The 16725-nt window shown below is 44.4% G+C and overlaps 1 protein-coding gene across 2 annotated transcripts in view; it reads left to right on the top strand.

Moving 5' to 3' along the window:
- The window catches only part of ELOVL2 (ELOVL fatty acid elongase 2), a 47683-nt gene extending 31789 nt beyond the window's left edge, over window positions 1-15894 (top strand). For both annotated transcript variants that reach the window (XM_033154558.1, XM_033154559.1), the window contains 5 exons: window positions 3678-3755; window positions 8443-8614; window positions 10052-10176; window positions 11662-11796; window positions 14857-15894. In XM_033154558.1, the coding sequence (XP_033010449.1) occupies window positions 3678-3755; window positions 8443-8614; window positions 10052-10176; window positions 11662-11796; window positions 14857-14982 (636 nt within the window). In that variant the 3' untranslated portion in view covers window positions 14983-15894. The remainder of the gene's footprint in view (window positions 1-3677; window positions 3756-8442; window positions 8615-10051; window positions 10177-11661; window positions 11797-14856) is intronic.
- Window positions 15895-16725: the final 831 nt, after the last annotated feature.

Genomic DNA, 16725 nt, shown 5'->3' with positions numbered 1-16725 from the left:
ATTATGGATTGTGTGCTACAAATTATGAAGGGATGTTGTCCCAAAACAAAACGCTGTTCTACCATTGAAGGGGTGTTAAGATAGTTTTTTAGAAACAGACAGGTGTTTAGGACTGGACACTTAAGATGCAGCCCTGAATGTACTTTTCTGATGATTTAAAAACTAAGGTCTAAAGCTGCCGTTCAGATACCACTTGCTCCAGCAGCACTGGGCTATAGGTATTCTGGCAGGATCACACAAAGTAAAGGGCTTACAGGAGTGTCTAGGTGGAAATAAGACAATAGATGCATACAGTGCTGGAAAGGGAATACAGAGACAAGATCACCCACACGGTCACAGCTGAGGAACTTGGACTGGGATGGTTGAAATTAGGATGCAGGGGAAGAGTGGAAAGAAAGACTGATGGGGAGGCAAGCAGAGAATGTGGCAAGAGAACCAGCCACACAGGCAAGGGCAGAAGGTAGCCTCTAACCTGGAAGCATTTATATCCTGTCCAGCTTAGGAATGCACAGTGGAAAGTTTGATGCACTTCTGGAGGAACAGGGAGCTTTAGTTTCCTTTCACTCTCTGAATTAGCCGACCAGCATGGCTTGACGTTTGGCGGACTCTTAATAAACTGCATGCTGAATCAGTGCAGGTATGCAGCCTTGCATTAGATCATGGGAAATAAATATTACTGACTCACTGAGTCACACTCTCTCCAACCACTTGCAAAAGACATAACTTTTGCAGCTTTCTAGGGCTGTGGTTGTTTTTGCAATGGTTCCTATGGCGATTTTTGCAGGTGGCCTCCCCCACTTCGTTAGTGCATGTAGGTATTTTCTCTGGTTTTAGTGGGGAATAAGGGGCAACACATAGACAATTCAGAAGTGAAGACTTGCTTGTCTATTTAACCCTCCCAAAGAAATTCTGACACAGTACATTCTGCACTGCATGCTTTGCCAGCCTGGCACCGACCAGATGTTTTGGACTACAGCTTCTTTCAACCCCAGACAGTCCAAAACCTCTGGAGGTTATCAGCCAACAAGTTGGCAAAGGCTGCCTTAGAGCCACAGAAGACGCATCCCTAGCATAGAGGAAACTGGTGGAATGTAACAAACAGGGAGAGAGCAGGTGCTTCTTGGCAGAATTAGTAGGATTGTAGCTTCATCGGGCCTTTAAATGGGACCTCCTAGCTCTATTTTGAAGACAGAATCCCCAGCCTCCTTGCCTGCCTTTGTGCCCTCACACCACCCTGCAAGCAAGTGAAATGATATGCAGGCTGCTCTAATGAATAAGAAATCTATGCTCCTTCAGTTTCCATCAAATATATTTGTCAGTATGCAGTGGTCACATTACTCTTCCCACCTGCCTCTCCTGCACTCATCTGGGTGCTAGCCACTGCTCTCTGGATTATTCTGACTATAGGCATGTGACATTTCAGAGTTAAAGGGGCTGTGTCCGATAATGACCTATTTCATTAACTCCATGGATTCGCAGAGTAAAGGTATAATTCCTAAAAATTAAAAAATTAAATAAAATGCTGCAGTCCAGTCCACCTTCAGCTCGACTTCAGCACTTTGCAAGCCTCCATTGAAATGGATGGTGTTTCCACATCTACAGTGCTGAGTGGATCCTTTTGACTTGTCATCTTCTAAGCTGGAACACCAGTGAGTTACTTTTGTAAAGAAAACAGGGTTGTTTGCCTTTCAACTCTTGAAACAGAGGTCTTGGGGCTTTCCCAGACACTGGGGGGGAAAACAACAACATATTCACCCTACGCCACTACGCTCTGAGCAGGCAGTATTTAGAATTTACTAAATGTTTGATTTAAACAATAAAATAAAACAATGCCTACAACAATACAAGGTGGCAATGAAGGGCAAAAGAGATAAAGAGTTGTTGAAGGTCACTGCTTCGTTTTATTAAGTGAAAGTTTCTGAAATGTGTTAGCACGCAGTGTGCCTTTGAGTAAGGATATCTGTCTTCTGCTTCCAAAGAGAGGACAAGTGAAAAGCTGCTCAGGCAAATAGCCAGCGTAAGGAATTACTAATGGGCAATATCAGTTTCAGCTCTGGCAGCAGAGTAAGTGCAGCGTTTGCCATGCTATTACCAACTGGAGTTCATCAATTGCACTGTTGTGGAAAGTGATGAGAGTTGGAAATGGTTTGCAAGCCCTTGGCAATTAGTAACTGGCAATGAGCTTTGCAATCGGCATCAAGGACCTGGCTTTCAAGAGCAACTGCAGGCCTAAAAATAAAAGGAATACCTTGCTTTAGCAAAGCATGGTTTGGCAGCGCACGCCTATACATGCACACCTATACATGGGAAGTCCCATTCTTTCCAATGGGGCTTACTCCCATGTAAGTATGTGCAGGATTGCTGCCAGTAAGGCATCTCTACATACATGCATATGTATAGATTTAAAAGAAGGATGCTATGGTTAAAAGGGCTCTGTTGGCTTTCTTAGCAGTAATGGCGGCAGGGGAGGGCGCTGCAGCAGCAGAATAAAGCCAGTCTTTAGAACAGGGATGAGGAAACATCAGCCCTGGGTGGGACTGAATGCAGTCATTTGAGTCTGTCTAGCTAATGCTTCCTTGTTGCCTGGATGGAAGCTACAGAGGGGCGTCTCAGTGTGTGCATAGGTGAGCCTGCTGTGCCAAGGTAAAATTTACATCTGTTGCTCTGCTCTCATTTCGCTTTGGCCCCACCTTTGCATATGCCCCACCCCGGGTGACAACTCCTAGGAGCTGAGGTCCCTTCCCCACCCCCCGTAAAATATTTGAGAGGGCCAGGCCCTGCCAAAGTTGATGGAAATTGCCATTCAATTGGTGTGTGTGTGTTTGCTGCATCTTGTGATTGATTATGTGGGTCGGGGCTTACCTGCCCCCTATTCTATTCAAGTTGGCACCACTGCCCCCCCACCATCCCCGAAGGTTCCCCAGAAAGGAATGTGACCCAAGTGGAATCTAGACACACATTAAAAAAACGCTGTGAAAATGCTTTTTAAAAAACCGTTTGAAAAATATATTGAATTTGCCGTAGCTCACCATTGCCAGCTAGTGTCACATGTGTATAATGCACTGTACAATACACTTAAACATTTATTTGCAGCTGTATAGCCGAGTCCCCTCAGTCTGGAAAAAGGTTCCTCACCCCCTACTTTAGAGACCAGTATATAGAATTTCATCCGTGAAATCCATGATTCTATTCCCAGTGAGCACTCAGGGCTGATTTCCTTAAGAATGGATAGGTTTGATGTTCTTGCAGTCCATGGGACTCTCAAGAGTCTCCTCCAGCACCATAATTCAAAAGCATCAATTCTTCGGTGATCAGCCTTCTTTATTGACTTAGTCTGGATCAAACACAATGCAGATATTTATTTAGGGTGTTAGTAGTGAGACTACAGTTGAAATTTTTGAAGATTCCTGCCATTTTGTTCCTAGTGATTTTTTGTTTTGTTTTGTTCTTTCATGGTTTTCAATTATTACCCCCCCCCATACTTATAATTTTGCACCTCTTTATTTATGAGAACAGAGATTTAAATTTGTTACCATACATAGAGATTTAAATTTGTTACCATACATAGAGCTGAAAGCTATCCACCCTTCAAAACCCCACATGCCTGCAGTGATTAATAATTATCAACAAAGGGAAATTCTATTTGGAGTAACAGAATCTGTTTTCTTCTTCTGCAGCTAATTCTTGCCACTTGGGAAGGAGGTTATAACTTACAATGTCAAAACCTGACCAGTGCAGGAGAAGCCGACATCCGGGTAAGAAACAAAAAGCAACCCAATAACTAAAAGGTGGCTGGCAGGAGTCGTATTCCAAAATATCTGGAAGGCACCAGGTTGGCAAAGGCTAGGCTAGCCTCACCTTAACGTCTCACAGTTCTTTCTTAGGTTGTATTCATGTATACACACTTACCGGTAGCTTAGGGGCAAGGCCCATTGAACTCAATTGGGCTTCCTTCTGGATATAGAGGATTGCACCATTGCCACATTTCTATACCTTGGCAGAAATTAAGAAAAATGCATTTATCGTTCTTTGGCTTAATCCTTAACTCTGCTTTTTAAAATTGGTCCATTGGGGTGGTTTGGTTTGTTTGTGGTTGTTTTTTCACATGACGATCTCTTCGGTGTACAGCTTGCTTTATGCTGGTGCTTTTTAATGGGAAAATTTGAGCAAGGATTTCCTAGCAATAATGTTTTTCCAAAGGAAAAGCTTACAACCTTCTGCAGCTAAGATAGGCACAACTCCCCCCCCAAAAAAAATAAAGAAAATGCTTCCTACCTTTCCATGTATCTCTTCTCATGCTGTGCCCTCTTTAGTAGCTGTCTGGATTCAACCAGGACCCAATTCTAGAAAAGAAGCTACGTTTCTCTTCTCTTTCCCTTTTTGCACTATTTACATGCCTAGTAGCGAAAGCTGGAATTGGAGAGTAGCCTTAAATAAACTGCCTATCAAACTTGTATTTGTATGTGGGTCTGTGTATATCTCTCTCTGTATACTCTTTATATCTTTAATCTTAGAGTTCTAAGTGAGACAAGAAAAGGAACTGGCACGAAAGGTATTCTTCTAACTGCAATTGCCGATTTCACTTCCCTCTGAACTTCCCTCCCAAAAGCCTTGGTGCTGAATTCACCTTAGATGCTTTTACTGTTGGCTTGCTGTTTCTGCTCCTCCAGATTCAAAGGCACTATTCACATGCATGGAATCATAGAATTGTAGAGTTGGAAGCGACCCCCAAGGGTAATCTAGTCCAGGCCCCCCCCCCCCGCAATGCAGGAATCTCAGCTAGATCACATGTGAGAGATGGCTACCCAAACTCTGCTTACAAACCTCCAAGGGGAAAGCAAAGTTGGAGGGGAAATGAGGCGGGGGGAGCTAGGAATAGACTGTTGCAAAGACAGGAACAGAGCCATAGGTGAGTGGGTAGCACATCTGCTATGCATGCAGAAGAACCCTGCTTCAATCCCCAGCATCTTCAGGCAGTGCCTGGAGACTCCAGCCTGTGACCCCCGAGAGCCACTGCCAGTCAGTGTAATGTATTTTTCGCTCCATAGGGCGCACCGGACCATAGGGCGCACCTCATTTTTAGAGGAGGAAACCCAGAATTTTTTTTTCTGGTTTTCCTACTCTAAAAGCCCTGTTTTTTTTTGAGGATCAGCTAAAAGTTTAGCAACTTTTTTGCAAAGGGAAAAATCCTGTTTTTTTTAAAGGATCAGCTAAAAGTTTTGCAGCTTTTTTGCAAAGGGAAAAGCCCTGGGTTTGTTTTTTTTAAGGATCAGCTAAAAGTTTTGCAGCTTTTTTTGCAAAGGGAAAAGCCCTGGTTTTTTTGAGGATCAACTAAAAGTTTTGCAGCTTTTTTGCAAATGGAGAAACCCTTTTTTTTGAGGATCAGCTAAAAGTTTTGCAGCTTTTTTTTGCAAAGGGGGAAAAGCAAAGCTCTTTTTGCAAAGGGGGAAAAGCAAAGAGGAAAAGCCCCGTTTTTATGGGGTTCAACTCACATTTCTGCTGCTTCTAAAAGAAAGGGAGCCTTTTCTACAGTTTCCAGACAGATAATCTAATCAGCCAGTCACATGTTGCTGGGGAAACAAACAACCTCCCTCTGCAGCACATTCAACAAAGGAGGGCGGGGCTGAAAGGGAGCCGGGGACCCTTATCTCTCTCCCGATCTCTTGCTGATCAGCTGCTGAGCGGGGTCCTTTCAACACCCCCTTTTTCTCTTTGTAAAATAAAAAGCATGATGCTCTTTTGGCCCCTGGGCAATTCAGCTCCAGGGACCATCATTCGCTCCATAAGACGCACAGATATTTCCCCTTACTTTTTAGGAGGGAAAAAGTGCGTCTTATGGAGCGAAAAATACGGTAACTAACAGGGCTCCCTAAACTTGGATCTCCAGCTGTTTTTGGACTACAACTCCCATCGTCCCTAGCTAGCAAAAACCAGCGGTCAGGGATAATGGGAATTGTAGTCCAGAAACAACTGGAGACCCAAATTTGGGAAACCCTGAGCTAGAGGGACCCACTGGTCTGGTTCAGTAAAGGTAGCTTCCTATGGGTTTTCTGGCAACAAGTGGCGTTGGGGCTGGCCCTACTGTTAGGTGAAGTGCTTGTTTCCAGCGGCGAATGATCATCCTCCCTGCTGCTTCCCACCCCTCCCCCAATTCAGCTACACTGAGGGCAGCGTGCAGGAGGCGATGATGAGGCTGGTGGTAGTATCACTGTACCTTCCCCTGGTGTTGCTGGTGGCAATGCTATGATTGTATTGTGGTGGGGTTGTGGCTGTAGGCTCAGACTGCTGGTCTGGGTGGCGCAAGCACCGAGGAGCCGTCTCTGCTAATCTTCTGCCCACTGCGTTTCAGGGAAGTGCCTGTGACCTGTGCTGTTCCCCCCTCCCCCCCAAGAAAGTTGAGCAGCTAGCTCAGTTGAAGTTAAGGTGACCCAGATGAAAGGCAGTATTTGGCATAGCAAGTGCTCTGCATTTAAAAAATACCAAAAAACAAAAAAACCCCTCTCTGATGTTTGTTTGCTTGCTTGCCTGCCTGTGCTCTTAACATATCAGTACTTGGTCCCCAGGCAGCTGGCTTAACTGAATTATGCACACAGGGCACAGCTAAACTCTGGAATTTGGTACCTACAAGAAGTGATGGTGCTTCTAGATGGGTGCTTATTGTGCGAATACATGCAGGGTTGTTGTCGGAACCCCCCCCCCCCCAGCATTCAAATGAGTGAATACAAAGGATGGTCCCTATTATCTCCAATGAAATCTTAAGAGTGGGCAGTGTTGGACTAGAACTTGGGAGGCAGAAGTTCAAATTCCCACTCAGCCATGAAGTTCACTGGGTAACCTTGGGCTAGTCAATGACCCTTAGCCAAGTTATGCTTGACATTGGGGGGGCTTTGTCACGTGCACGTGATGTCACAAGTGCAGCACACACGTGTGACATCACAAGTATCGGGAGGAGGCCACGGGGCTGACAGGGCCTCCATCACCGTAGGCAGGCCTAACACAACTGGATGGAGGCCCAGCGGGGCCCTCTGCCACTGCAGGGAGGCCTGACAAGGCCTGCAGCAGCCAAGACCCTCAGTATTGGGGGGGGGGGGAAGGGCTCAGCCCCGTCCCCACTTATTTCAGGGGGGCTCAGGTATCCCCAGCCCCATAGAGTTGGCACCTATGGCCTTAGCTACCTCATGAGACTGCTGAGAGGATAAAATGGGGAGGGGGAGAACCTTGAGCTCCTCAGAGGAAAGGTGGAATATAAAATCAATTAAATCCCATAGTAGAGATTTAATGTACTTATAACTCTCCTTTCTCCCAAGCTGGGACTCAAGGAGATATGCCACCTGTCAAAATATGGTACACTGCACTCTTGTACCACATAAACTTAGTCTGGCAGAACAGGGAGAGAGTAAGTAAATATTGCACAAATGATTTGCTCCAACATAAGGGAGCCTCTGATTATAGCAAGCATGTTCTTTGTAATCTGAGAACATTATATTTACTCCCACCATGTGCAAGAATTTCTCCACAGTCAATGGCATGCAGGCCCATATGTAAATGCCTCACACAATTTATTTGTTCTGCTCAATTCATTATCCATTATTAGAGCCTGATACCCTGTTGCAAAGCCCACCATGAATTGCATAGTTCTGCTGCTAGATCGTGATGCTGAGGCGTAATTTGGAAGCCTTGCTGAGAAAATGCAAAGGAGAGAGGGCATTAATAAACAACAGCTGCTCGGGGACTCAGCATTGCATACTAAGTAGGTTCCTTTTCTAAGACAGGAGGTGTAGTTGCTCAGAATTAAATCCCACTGGAATCTGCAAGGATTACTTCCAATGACTTGCGTTTAAGACTACTTCTAGGAACTAAGTCTGAAGTCTGTTGCAGTCTCTGGGCTTGTGCACACTGCTCTTTCCAGACATGGTCCATGCTTAAAAGCTCTGTGTCTGGGAACCCTTTTGTTTGCTCTTTAAAATCCGCCCTTTGAAGCTCAATTGGAGCAAACGGCAATCCGCAGAAAACCTGAATTGATGTTTGCTTTGACTGAGCACTAAAATGGAGAAAACTCCAAGGCAAAAAGGAAAGCTAGGACACAGAGCTTTTAAGTGCAGACCTGTGCCTGTAAAGAGTAAGCCCCATGGAATACAGGGGGGGGGGCTTGCATCTGCATAGGACCAGGCAGCACCCAATTTTCAATTACTTTAAGCCAGAGATGGGAAATCTGAGGCAGTCCAGATGTCGATGGACCACAACTCCTCTCAGCCAATAGCCAGGGATGGTGAAAGTGGAAGCCTAACAACAGTTTGAGAAGGGCAGGTTCATTGCCCCTGTTTTAAGCCATAGGAAAATATCTTAAATCTGACTTTTGCCTGACCTATAGGATTATTCAAGGATAGCAGAACGTGTTCTTCCAAGAAGAGAGATATTAATCCATCTGTCTTGTTCCTGCAGGTGGCCAAGGTGTTGTGGTGGTATTACTTCTCCAAAGTCATCGAATTTGCTGACACGATGTTCTTTGTTCTGCGGAAGAAAAACAGTCAAATTACTTTCCTTCACGTTTATCATCACGCCACTATGTTTAACATCTGGTGGTGCGTCATGAACTGGATACCTTGCGGACAAAGTTAGTATTCGGAGGCGCGAACTTAAAATGTAACCAAGCAACATAGCTAGATTACCTTCATATATGAAGGCAGATCTATGCAGTCCAGCCATTTGGGGGAGAAAGGGGAGGTGAATCTCATTTAGTAAGCATGAACAAAATGTTGAGTAAGCTGTTAGGCTCACTCTCCGTCTGAAGTAAAAACGCAGCAGCAACAGTAGCAACTCAGTTGCCATTTTGCTCTGTTGAAATGTTCTGCTGCATTTAGTATATTGTAGAACCGACCTCAGACACCACCTGTATCCTGCAGATGATGTGATGGATTAAAGTGCACAGAACAGCTAGAATACTGCAGCACATTCCTTGAGATCACTAGTTCATATCTCGCATGCATACCATCCCGATCTTGGTTTTGTGAGCATTGTGCAGAAGCCCCTGCTTCTTCCTTTTTGGGTTTCCTTTGTGCAAAGAGAAAGACCGAGGATGCAAGAATTTTCTGTAGTCCTCTGGCAGAGCAAAGGTTGGAGGGGACTCATAGATCTATTTTCCCCTTGTAGTGAGGTGAAGTAAAGGAAATGCCTCTCAGCTAATTAGCCAATTAACACAGGAACCGGTTGCAGTTTTAAAAGGATAGAGCAAGGGTGAGAAACTTTCCTTTTTTAAAAGAAAAATAATTTATTTTTCATTTTTGAAAATAACATTTTCTTCTTTTTAGATATACATATCTAATCCAAATTTTCATTAATTAACTTCCCCCTGCCCCCCTGGTTTCCACCCCCTCTTTTATTCTCCTTGCATATAAATTATATTGGGGTGAGAAACTTTTCAAAGGCAAGAGCAAGGTGCTATCTTCCCCATCCCCCACAGGTGGGGCAGTCTATCTGTCAGTCATTTCACATCCGAATGACATTTTGCCTGCAGTTTGGAATCGAACCATGCTAGCAAATGCACAGCCTGCGAAGCCCAACTAATCGCCAGTGCTTGCAGAGAACTATGCACAGAACTTTGCAGGCACCACCCATTTAGAGGTGCTTGCAAATTCCCTTTCGGTGGAGCCACATCTCTTTGGCCTCAGGTGTAGGGTTAGGCTCATCCTACACCTGACGCCATAGAGATACAGTTTCACTGACGCCTCCCCAGTCCAGCGCCCCAAGACAGCTGCCTGGATTATCTGTCCCTTAAAGCAGTTTTAGCCACCCCAGCAGCAGTTGTGAGCCAGCTCACCACCAGAACCAACACCACTTGAACAAAGTTAGAAAGAAACCCATATAGGCTACAAGAAGGAAAACAGCATAAACTCATGGAACCATCATTATGTAACACTCCCACGCCATGGTAATTGAGGCTCTGAGCTCGGCTGCCAAAGGAAACCCCACCGGTTCTTTACATTGCCAGTGAACCATAGTATTGATTCTCAGAAGAATCAAGGTCTTAACAATGTGTTCAATTCAATCACAGGTTTCTTTGGACCCACCTTGAACAGTTTTATCCACGTCCTCATGTACTCCTACTATGGGCTGTCCGTCATTCCATCCATGCGCAAGTATCTGTGGTGGAAGAAATACCTCACTCAGGCACAACTGGTATGCTTACAACATTTTGTTGTTTGTACTGACCATAGTTCTGAAAATAAATATATAAATCCTGTGTAGCAAGGTCAAGCTAGCAATGAGCCAGTTTGCAATGGAAGACAAAGTTGAGGGTGAGGAAGCTTTTAGTTCTTCAAGGCAGATGATGTTCCTTCTCCTTCCACTGTCCAGAGACACTTGCACAATGGCAAGGAGTCACAGCCCCATCCCAGCTTCCAAACGTGCATATGCACATCTGCATCATGCATTACACATTCACACTGCGTGTGAGAATCAGTGTGATGTAGCAGGTGGGTTTGTTGTTTTTTTTGCACGCGGCAAGCCATGTAATGCACGGGCCTTCAAAAGCAATGTGTGAATCAGCCCAAGTCTGATCCCACAGTTTGTCTGCAACACAAATCTTCTAGGATGTGTATATGCCTAATTCTGCATAGGCTTGGGCCATCCCAGTGTAGCTGCTCCACCGGGAGAACCACAAAGAGACCTTATGTTTTGGAAGAAGGGAGCAATGAACATACAGCCAGGCAATGAGTTGCTCAAGGCCAGTATTTGGGAGAAGTGTGATGGAAGTAAATCAATTTGAAAAGCCACAAGGATCTTATAAGAACTGGGTTTTGGGAATATGCTATACTGGAGCAATACCAAGTGCTGGCAGGAATAGAAGTAGCCCCAGTGTAATTGTAGTTGATCCCTCTTCTCATTGACACTGCCCCATGTTTCATTGTGAGCCTTGCCTAGGTTCAAATTCGAAGGACAACCTGTGTGGCACAGAGGCAAGTCACATTCCAGATATAACACGGTGGGGATAGATCAAGGGCATTGCACTTGTGCATCCTTCCCCCTATGCAATGCTGTAATAGCCAGGGCTGCTCTGTGCTGAGACAATGTCTGGGCATGTTCTTTGATGTGCTCTTGAGGGATAGTGTTATGCCCGCCACATTGACACGGGTGCAATTTGGAGCATGGTTGTGCCATGCTCCTGTCTTGACTTATAGAAAATTAATGTATTAAGTGACCTGGAGAGTTTCCAGGCTGGTGCCATTAGACATAACAGCTCTTCATGCACTCAGCAGTTTGCCTTGGGGCAAACTACTCAAGATATTAAGGCCAGGTGAACAGAATATATAAGAATCCCTAAAACATTAATGGCCTTATTTTTGTTGGTGTTGCCACAAGCGTCAACAGGTATGAATAGTCAACACTGCCGCTATGGTGTCAAGGTGTGACTGGTAACTTTCTGAACAGAATTGATGTGGAGTCACCCTGGCTTTTCTCTCTAGCAAAACAGCCATTCCAAAGGGCAGCTGCCATTTTTTAAAGATTCATTAACAAACTGGGTATGAAATGTAGGTGAACGGTGGTAGAGCAGAACTTGCAGACTGACAGCACAACCATCAGCCATGAGAAAGGGGTATGAATTTCACCTGGGGAAGGCCTAATCCTGAAAACGATGGGCGTTGATGTTTCTTTCTTCAACAGATCCAGTTTTTGCTCACCATTACACACACGCTCAGTGCAGTTGTGAAGCCATGTGGATTTCCATTCGGTTGCCTCATCTTCCAGTCTTCATACATGGCCACACTGGTCATTTTGTTTGTTAACTTCTATGTTCAGGTAAGTTGAACAGGAAAAGAACAGCTGCATATGCTTAATGAAGGGTGTCTTGAAACTTGGCATTCCTAGCTTTAATGGAGTCAGGCTTGGTTTCCCCCCATGCTGGTTTTTAAAACAAACTTTTAAGTATCTTCCTCAAATTGCTCATTGAGTTGAACTTGAAGGGGGCACTGAGGTGAAGGAAGCACAGTCATGCCGTCAGCATTTATGCAACATTCACTGCAGTGCGATATAATGTTTCTTTTTGGCGTGTCCAATTCTGCAATGTTAAGAGCCTTTGTTGCAAGGCTCCTTGCAGTTCCCGTGAAACGTGGGGGAAAGGAAACGTGACAGCAATATCAACCGGACCTTCACTTATAATGAAAATATAGATACGTCCACTACTAGTGTGTCCACCAATTCAGCAGAATCCAGCAAACTCTATACTACAAAGCTTCAGCAAGCAGGCAGCAAATACAGGCAGAAATTATGCTTCAATGGCTAGTGTAGTCCTAATGGAAAATGATGGGCAGGCCGAGTTAGGAATGTGTATTTGTCATCCACATCAAAAGAAAATAATCTGGCCGCTTCACCCAGGCCCAACTAAGCTTCGCAGTTCAGGTTCATCTGCTGCATATGTAGAAGCTGTTTCTGTGGGCAGACCTTTCTTGGTGAAGCAGGGCTGAAATATTTAATCTAGTATTATCTTTATTATAAGATTGACATCCTACCTTCCCTCCAAGAGCTGAAGGTAACGTGGGTTCTCCTTGCAATTTTCCCCCTCCCAGGTTGTGCTGGGGGATAGAGATTCTTCTCTCCCCCCCACCCCCGCTCAAAGGACACCAAGTGAGCATCATGGGCTAAGTGGGGATTTGAACTCTGATCTCCCACATCCTGGTCCAGCACTCTAGCCACTATGCTACAGTGGCTCTTATCCCTTCTCCGGGTGCAGAATGGGCCAGAATCAAGGGCAACTTTAGTTCCAGCAACAGATTCTTAAGCAAGAGAGCACAAGCACCTTTTCCACATCACTTTTCAGTGCAATAAATTTGCTTTGCTATTAACTTGTTTCACACGCTCCACTTACTTTTTTCTTTTTCAAGGCTGTTCTTCTGTTAAGAGTTACAGTGTTCTTCTTGTACTCAAAGCTACACTATATTATTATCTTATTTTATTATCTAAATTCTTTGAGATGGTAGCACATTCAGTGCTGCTTGTAAGAGCAGCGCTGTTCACATTTCGGCAAATCTAGCGCTCGAGTGCTGACCCTGCATTTTCAAAGAAAGAAAGTGGCAAAGCACATCCCTCCCCTGCCAACAGTAATTTCTCGAACATTATACAGAGGCCTCCCAAGTACGTATCTATGTGCCTATATATATATTTTAAAGAACAGCAGCATGGCTAACCCCTTTTATCCTATACATACAGGGTTGGAATTTTGTGCTGTTGTGTCACAGAGAAATAGCACACCAATGACAGAATGCAACTACTGTGACATACTCTATTCAGTCTTTGTGGGAAAGGATCAAATTAAAGGACTTTCCTGTGAAATCTTGCACAGCAATACTTAAATGGGAAAAGAAACTGGAAGTGGGGAGAAAACACTACAAAACAGCTCTAAATTTATTGCATAGCGCAGCTCAGTTCTTCCTGCAGTCAGGTGTAGATAAAATCACTTCTAGATGCAATAGATCTACATCTAAGATTATTGTAGGTGTTCTTCTCCGTAGCAGTTGACTGGGTGGTCAGCAGCATCTCTATAGCTTGCTGAGAGGAGTGAGGCTGGTGCACACACACTGGCTGAGCCAATCCAATGTGGCCTCTGATGGGTTTGCACTGCAGCACCACCCCTCCACCTCTTCCTCCCAGTAAGCCACAGCAGGGCTGATGATGAGGTCAGTGGCAGGCAGTCGGGTAACTGCTGCTGCCTTGCTGACCTCTAGTGGTTTTGCTGATCCATTTCTTTTTAGCCCTCTATAAAGGATGCCTATTGAGTTTGTTTAGGTAACTTAGAAGGAAGAGGTTTTGTTAAGAGAGAGTTGATAAGTAGTGGCAAAAGCAAACACATACAAAAACAGAATTTCTCCAGCATGATACCATGTATTTCAAACAAATGCAGCTGCAATTAATTTATCTGTGTAAGTCCAGAATTATGGTGCTGGAGGAGACTCTTGAGAGTCCCATGGACTGCAAGAAGATCAAACCTATCCATTCTTAAAGAAATCAGCCCTGAGTGCTCACTAGAAGGACAGATCCTGAAGCTGAGGCTCCAATACTTTGGCCACCTCATGAGAAGAGAAGACTCCCTGGAAAAGACCCTGATGTTGGGAAAGATGGAGGGCACAAGGAGAAGGGGACGACAGAGGATGAGATGGTTGGACAGTGTTCTCGAAGCTACTAACAAGAGTTTGGCCAAACTGCGAGAGGCAGTGAAGAATAGGCGTGCCTGGCGTGCTCTGGTCCATGGGGTCACGAAGAGTCGGACATGACTGAACGACTGAACAACAAAAAAGTCCAGGAGCACATTTCTGTTCTTTTCAACTGTCATTCCGTTTTCTGAGCTTCTGGAAGAGATTTCTTGGTGGATAATGAGTGTATTTTCTCCCTAGGTATGACATTTTAAGTGCAAACAGAGAGAGAGAACTAATCTACTCCATTCTGTTGAGCATGGTATTCTACAGCCAACACCAGTATGTTATAGCAGTTGCCATAATACCAGCTTGATGAAAGCTAGTATTCAGTTGGGGTTGCATTAGTTGTTAGTCCTGTTCAGGGTAGACTCATTAATGGCTCAGGCTCATTAATTTCAACAGGGTCTACTTGATGTGAACCTTAGTTGGATACAGCCCCGAGTATGTTTATTTTGTGAGGAGAAACATTAGCAGTACATTAGGCAAAAGCCTTTGGAAAAAAATACTGGATAAGGAGGCACTATCAATAGTGGAAACTGTTAAAAAAAGAAGTCATGCTGTTGTGTGCTTTTTAACTACAGGAAAAATAACTTTGGCTATGGCTAAAAACATTCAAATCTACTTAGAAGAGGATGGCCCTAATTTCGATTACTTCTGTTTTTCCTTCCAGACATATCGGAAAAGACCTTCAAGAACCAATACAAAAGAGGCCTCTCTGGTCACAGAAGTCAGGAACGGGTTCCATAAAGACTACATAATGGCAGCTAATGGTGCTCTGAACAAAAAAGCACAATAAGAAATATATTTTATTATACTGTAGTGTACAAAATCCTTTTTTCTTTTGCTAAAGCCCCCCAAAACATGAGTTGACCAGGCAGTCGTGCACAGCTTTAGTATGAGATTTGACTCTGTTTCGTTAACATTTAGCAATTTTTACTCCCTTGTTTAACTCACAATTGATAACTTGTTTTTAACAATGTAGTTTCAAACGTTTTGATAAATACCTCCATTGAAATGGTGAGGACATGCTGTCTCTTTCACCCAGCCAAAACAAAGCCACATTTTGTAAATTTTAAGTGTGGGCAGAATGCCTGACAAGAGTTGTTTCTTGGAATAATGAAGGTATGGGGTGGTGGGTGCTTTGAACAAAATCCTGCCTATTGAAACCAGCGGCAGGTTCACAGGTATTAGTTGTGCAGACATACAGTATATAATCTGTCTTAGGAAGAAGTGTGTGTTTTAATATGTTTGCATGGTGACACTAAAATTGTTTCCCCCTTGGATTCCAGGAAAAAAAGTGACTTGTATACTAAAAAGCTTTGTTATTATCTTCACGGGGATAAAGAGAGGTAGGAGGATTACTCCTATTCCAAGTTCTAGCAAGAGGCAGTGTAAGGTGCTACAGAATTTCCTCCAACTTCACGTGCCAACTAAGAACATCTGAACTGCATTGTCCACCCTGAAACCATCCAAATGCTGGTGTACCTGCTGCCACCCTTTAAAAATGTGCTGCAACAGGTATACCAGCTGCAGATCACCTTGCAGAAAATGTGTTTGGGCATAACCCGTTATGCTAAGCAGCGATGGGTCACGTGACAGAGCCGACTGCAACCTTGCTATTGTCTTTTTTTACCCTTCACAATGCTTCCTTGGCTCACCAAGAAAGGTATGGTTTATATCCAGCCCCCTGGTTTTAAATCTGTGTGACTGCAGTTCACTAGATGCGCCATCATATTCTTCCTGTGAAGCAATAATGTGGAAACCAGGAAGAGTGGCTTGTTTACAGGCAGGCATCATTATTACTGCAGCAGCATGAAAGTGCACAGCTGATGAGACTTTTAAGAAAACCCTATACAGGTTTGCTGAGAAATAAACCCTACCCATTTCAATGGGACTGACTGTCCGGTGTGTGGGATTGCAGCCTCAGAGTTTTAGCATTAAAATATGACAAGTCAGATCACTTTCACCACCAGCAGCCCCCGTTTTGAAGCTGAACCCCTGCTTCTTGAGCTTTGCGCCTTCTTAATTTCTTGCTGTGGGTCCATAACGCCAAGCTGAAACATGTTTGAGCCACCTTCTCCAACATTTAAGTGCTTCTCTCTCTACTCTATTCCAGCAGCCACCATACCTGTTTTAGGTGTGGTCTGTTACCAGCGGATTAAGCCTGTTCACCACTCGGATGCTATGGCCTACGGTTACAGTGGTAAGAAGCTAGATTCTGCCACACATTCATAAGTGTCACCAAAGCATACAGTCCTTTCAAACAGTTTTATCTTGTGGGACACTTAACAGGCACTTAACATTTGCTGCTGGTGGACATTGGTAGTGACAGAGCTTGGTTTAATGCACCTTTTATTCCCAATATGAACCTAAGAAATTTAGCCTACCAAGCAGCTGCTTGATTCTGTACTATGACCAAACATCAACAGGAGGAAGCAGCACTGCAGCTAAGGCAGCTCAGCCATGCTGCCTGCAGATAGCGTAAGAAAAACACCATTCCGCACATCCGTTATTTCATTCCCATGTTGGCCACCCCTCT

This window comes from Lacerta agilis, chromosome 7, assembly GCF_009819535.1.
Source record: "Lacerta agilis isolate rLacAgi1 chromosome 7, rLacAgi1.pri, whole genome shotgun sequence".
Lineage (NCBI taxonomy): Eukaryota > Metazoa > Chordata > Lepidosauria > Squamata > Lacertidae > Lacerta > Lacerta agilis.
This window is presented reverse-complemented; position numbering and strand designations above follow the sequence as displayed.